The sequence below is a fragment of the Sporobolomyces koalae genome (genome assembly GCF_050403365.1).
Source record: "Sporobolomyces koalae JCM15063 DNA, S_koalae_JCM15063T_v1_ctg53, whole genome shotgun sequence".
NCBI lineage: Eukaryota > Fungi > Basidiomycota > Microbotryomycetes > Sporidiobolales > Sporidiobolaceae > Sporobolomyces > Sporobolomyces koalae.
In genome coordinates, this window is record NW_027481718.1 from 70,729 (window position 1) to 75,456 (window position 4,728).

Sequence of the window (4,728 nt, forward strand, 5' to 3'; positions counted from 1 at the left end):
GAGCGTTGACTGAGCTTTCGCCGTACAGCGCGAGAAGGAATGACCTGCAGATACTGAGTATACACAGACCCTGTGATTTGCAACTACTTTCCGTCCAGACGATCCAAGCGAACTCCACTACTCAGCTTGGCAAAGAGCGCAGCTTGGTTCTGCTGGCTCATGATACTCACTGTGGTCAAGGCAGTTCACCATGAATGTGCCATCGCAAGACTGCAGACAGCACAAGGCTTTTACATTGACGCAATGGGAAGTAAGAGTATCAAGAGACAGAGTCTGAGGAAGACTCTGTGCTCAGTGACTGTTTCAGTGCATGCCAGTAGCATACACATGCTTGAAGCTTTTTCTCTCAAAGAGGTTCTCAGCCCATCGTTCCGTTTTAGCTCCAACTTTCTCGTCCCCGGGGAAGTGCGATTCAAGTTGCTTGAGGGCTTGAGGAAGGTCGGACACCGAAGTAACACCTGCCGTAGCAAGGATGCGAGCGAACCATGCTCCAACGTGCAGGCTGAATATGCTGTTAGCGCACGCGTTCTAGACGCAATGGAAGGTATCGGACTTACTCTGCAAGAGAAACTTGGTCTCCAAGGAGGTACGGAGCAGTGTCTTCCAATTTCTGTTCCAGCATGGCGAGAGTCTTCGGAACCTGCCCCCACATCAGTTGTGCCGCTTGTTGCCAGCTAGCCGAGTCTGCCTTGCCCTCGTACATGGCGATAAGGTGTCCATTCTCCTGGAACCAGGTTGCAGTCACAGTCAGCGCTCCGGGATAACAGTAATCGAGGAGCGGCAAGCCTACCAACAGCTTCTTCTCGTAGAAGATCTTGAGCCTAGTATCGGTGCCGTCAACCTCCCGTGCGTAGCGCTCGAGCGCCTCCTGCCTTCCTTTCAAGAAACCACCCACCATACCGTTGAACTTGGCATCCCTCTCTTGCTCAGTTCTGAACGAGAGAAAGAGCTTGTTGGGGTCAGGAGCGTCTTCCGTATGAATGTGAGCGATGAGCTCTTTCGAGTCGGCTGATCGCTGCACGGTCGCCGGCGAGAGGGCCGGGGCATGATGAGTGGCCGAACGAGTTGACGAGAGGTCGAGGAAGTCGCAGATGTCCTTGGTTCCGGTCAACGCCCTAAATTTGGTAGGGATAGTGTCGTCGAGCGTGTGCTCGTACGGGACGACGAGAACGGGAACATGACCGCTAGGAGAAACTGCGCAGGGAGGTGGGGGCCGTTCGCTCAGTCACCAAGACTGGTCGGAAGCTGCAGGCAGAGCTCACGTTTGAGGAAAGCAGGCGCAAAGTTCTCCCCTTTGCCTGTATCCACCAGTGTCAGCCGCAAAGATCGCAAGATGACCCCCCACCTGGAAGAGGCCTGTGACGCACCTAGATCGACCGTCTTCTCGTCAAGTTCCTCTTCCGTGTAGTTCTTCTCGAGAGCAACTAGACGCGGCACGCTGGCCCATACGGACCCGCCGAAGGTGTCTGCAGGTGGAACGTTCACGCGACAGGATCAGCGAATGCATGGATGATCGGAAGCGGGTACCAGACGGGACGGGACCAGACCGGGACTGACAGAGGGTCGCTCGAGGTTGACGCGTAGTAGAAGCAGGCGTGGACATGTCAGGAAATAGTCGATGATGAATGGCGAGAGACAGGCGTGTCGGACCTCAGGGCGAACCTCCGACAACTCGACGATTCCCCCACGTGCTAAGATCGATTACACTTGTTCTCGCTCAAGCTCTTCCACATCGCTGGTACTTCTACGCCGTACAGACAAACTCTCGAGCACGCTTCCAAAGCTCGAGAAACTGATCAACTTGAGAAATTTGATTTCATTCCCCTAAGCAAGCCCTAAACCTGTCCCAGTATTATTTCGACAGGCAGACAATGAATCAGACGAATCAGAGACGAGGAACGCTCCGGGATTATACAAAGTAACGGAACAAGGGGTGGTGATCGCCGAGATTCTCGATTTCCTTTGCGCTCATACCTTCGAGGCCAAGGCGCTTTTGTAGCACGGGATCGGTAAGACTCCTGGTCATCGAGTCGATACCAGATCCGTCTTCGTACTCCTCGGGTTTGCCGTAGAGTCGGTCGCGTCGAGCGTTGTCGCGCTTGTAGTCGAGATGCAACACAAGCGACAGGATGACCGCCATAGCCGCGAAGCCGAGACCGACGCCGTGACCGCGCAAGTAGCGAGGCTTGTCAACCGCGAAGTAGACAAGCGACGAGACGATTCCTCCAGAGTTTCCGAGCGTGAACATCATGCCAGAGGCCATCGCACGCTTGTAGGAGGGCCCGCTGAAGGTTCCGAGCCGAGTCAGCAAGGTCATTAGCGTAGGTAAAAAACAAGCGGGAGTCGACTCACATGTTGACAGTCAACCACGAGATCGTGCAGGCGATGGAAGGGGCGACACCGCCGACACAGAGGAAAAGGGCGAAGTAGGCTACGCCAGGCTTTTTCAGCGGGTTGATCGACAGCAAGATGGCATAACCGATCACGACGATCGTCATCCAGAACACATTGAAAGGACCACGAAGCTTCTTGCGATCAGAATAGAAAGCAGACGCCCTGCAAAACGGTCAAAGCGCTGTCAGCCGCTTGAAACGAGTGGAGGGTTGACCGTGGATTCTTGCTACGCACAGCGTGATGAAGAATGCGAGGAAGTATGGTGGAGTCGAGAGAAGCTGCGACTCGGCGCGGGAAAACTTGCCGAGACCCGAAATGATGGTCGGCACAAAGAGTGCAAGTGAATAGAGCGGCTCGGCGACACCGATGTAGATCAACATGTACATCCAGACACGGTAGTCCTTGCAAGCAGAGGCAATATGGCTCCATGCGAAGCCCTGGAAAGTTGAGCTCGATCAGTCGGACAGCTTGGAGCAAGGGTCGATGGAAGCGCCACTCACAGCTTCACCAGCTGCGCCCTGATCCTTTCTCAAGCGTGCGACCACAAAAGTTTTTTCCCGCGGCGTGAGGAACTTGGATTGTTCAGGGAAGTCGGTCATGAGGAACGGTGCCGCACAGGCAACAACAAAGGTCATGAGTCCTTCGATGATGAAGCTGGCATGAACGTCGAACCATCAGCCTCAGGAACGCTTGAAAATGAGAGCAGGACAAAACCTACATCCATGCCCAACCCGGTTTTCCGCCAACTCCGTGCATCTGGGAAAGACCGTAGGCTAACAGGCCTCCGAATGCGCCAGACAGGGTTGCTGACGAGAAGAAGATGGCGATCCTCAAGTTGGTCTCGCCGCGCTGGTACCAGCACGACAAGTAGAGGCACTGTTTCGCGAAAAAAGCGATTCTGCGTCAGCTGGGGACGCTGAGACGAGTCCAGGTAGCCTACAATACCGGGAAAAAGGCCGCTTTCCGCTAGACCTAGAGCCAGACTTTCGAGTCGGTACAAGAGAGTCAGTGCTCGTTCAGGGACTATCGAGCATTGCCAGAGTCGAGTTGTTTGGGAATGCAGCTCAGATTGGGTGGTAGAGTTGAACATCGCCAGCAGCTTACCGGGCGGCTGCCAACCCAGCGAAGTTGTGTACGAGGCCCATCAGAGTCATAACCTGAAAGCTCCAAGAAGTGTTTGAGCATTGATTGCGCTTTTGCCATACAGCGCGAGAAGGAATGACCTGAAAATACTCACGATTCCCCAGACGACCATTAGACATGGGATATAGATCGAAGGGCGTAAGCGTTTGAGCAGCACGTTTGAAGGCGTTTCCGTAACGACCTTTTTTTTTGGATTTGTTTTTTCCAGATATCAGGTCCCGCCCTGCAAAATAAGTTGAGATCACGCTTACATATCCGACAAAGAAGACGATGAGCGCAATACTGTATTGATGGGGGGTGAGCTTGAGGTCCTTCTCAAGGCCATCAAGTTTCGCCTGTCCGATGTTCACCCTGTCGAGGAACGAGAGCAGGTATAATAGGGACAGGAACGGGACGAGCTAAAGCAGTCATCCGTGGTCAGTAAGCTCGGAGCAGTCCGCGAATGACGGTCGGTTGGATCTCACCTTGTAGTCAATCTTCCTGACAATCCGTTTCTCCTCTTCAGGCGTGACCGGGTTTTGCGCGAGATCGCCAACAGCATACTCGTTCTGGGCGACGTGGCCTTTGATCTTTTCGTCTTCCGAAGAGTGTACCGAGGGAGACGACATGGTGAAGTCAGAGCGACAAGAGAGGGGCGAAGCGGCGGAGTTGGGTTTTGTGCGGGGTAGCTTACTAGTATCCCCCGCCCCCGCTCCCGCTCCCCTTGCGCTCCCGATCTATCTATGGGAAATTTGGCCTTTTTCCTCCGAGATGCCGCGCCGGATCCCGGACACAGACAGGTCTGCTCAGTGGGCAGATACTGACGGGCACTTATCATACTACTGTAAGTCACGTCGAATACCGCGCAGAGACTCGCCTGGGATACCACGGGAAGCATCAGAACACGGAGACCGTGCGTAATTTTACCGAGTCGTTTCCCCACTTGAAGCATCTCGGCCGACAACCAGCAATCGGGTGAGTCAGCCGCGTGCCGCGGAACAAGCGTAGTACTATTTGAATACAGTCTACTGTACTGCTGCACTGCATGCAATACAGAATCTTGGCGCTCAGATCCTCTCCAGGATTCTCTGCGCTCGGGCTCGACAGTGTCAGGCGCCGGACGGTTCGCCTTCACGACGAAAAAAGAGGTAAGACAAGAAGGGACTGGATCCGAGAATGGAAAGGGGCCCGATGGGCCTGGATATGTCTTAC

At 54.3% G+C, this 4,728-nt stretch overlaps 2 protein-coding genes across 2 annotated transcripts; both read right to left on the reverse strand.

Annotated features, from left to right (window-relative positions):
* Window positions 1-303: 303 nt before the first annotated feature.
* Window positions 304-1,603, reverse strand: JCM15063_005225 (glutathione S-transferase family protein; the record flags this gene model as incomplete). The annotated part of the gene is made up of 6 exons (XM_076681072.1): window positions 304-502; window positions 558-724; window positions 791-1,194; window positions 1,263-1,298; window positions 1,368-1,466; window positions 1,558-1,603. 6 exons carry the CDS (start codon window positions 1,601-1,603, stop codon window positions 304-306), a joined length of 951 nt encoding a protein of 316 aa, XP_076531820.1.
* A 306-nt stretch (window positions 1,604-1,909) lies between these two features.
* Window positions 1,910-4,145, reverse strand: JCM15063_005226 (uncharacterized protein; the record flags this gene model as incomplete). Its single annotated transcript, XM_076681073.1, has 10 exons — window positions 1,910-2,285; window positions 2,353-2,556; window positions 2,629-2,831; window positions 2,895-3,048; window positions 3,113-3,270; window positions 3,335-3,377; window positions 3,499-3,551; window positions 3,632-3,718; window positions 3,789-3,935; window positions 4,002-4,145. 10 exons carry the CDS (start codon window positions 4,143-4,145, stop codon window positions 1,910-1,912), a joined length of 1,569 nt encoding a protein of 522 aa, XP_076531821.1.
* Window positions 4,146-4,728: the final 583 nt, after the last annotated feature.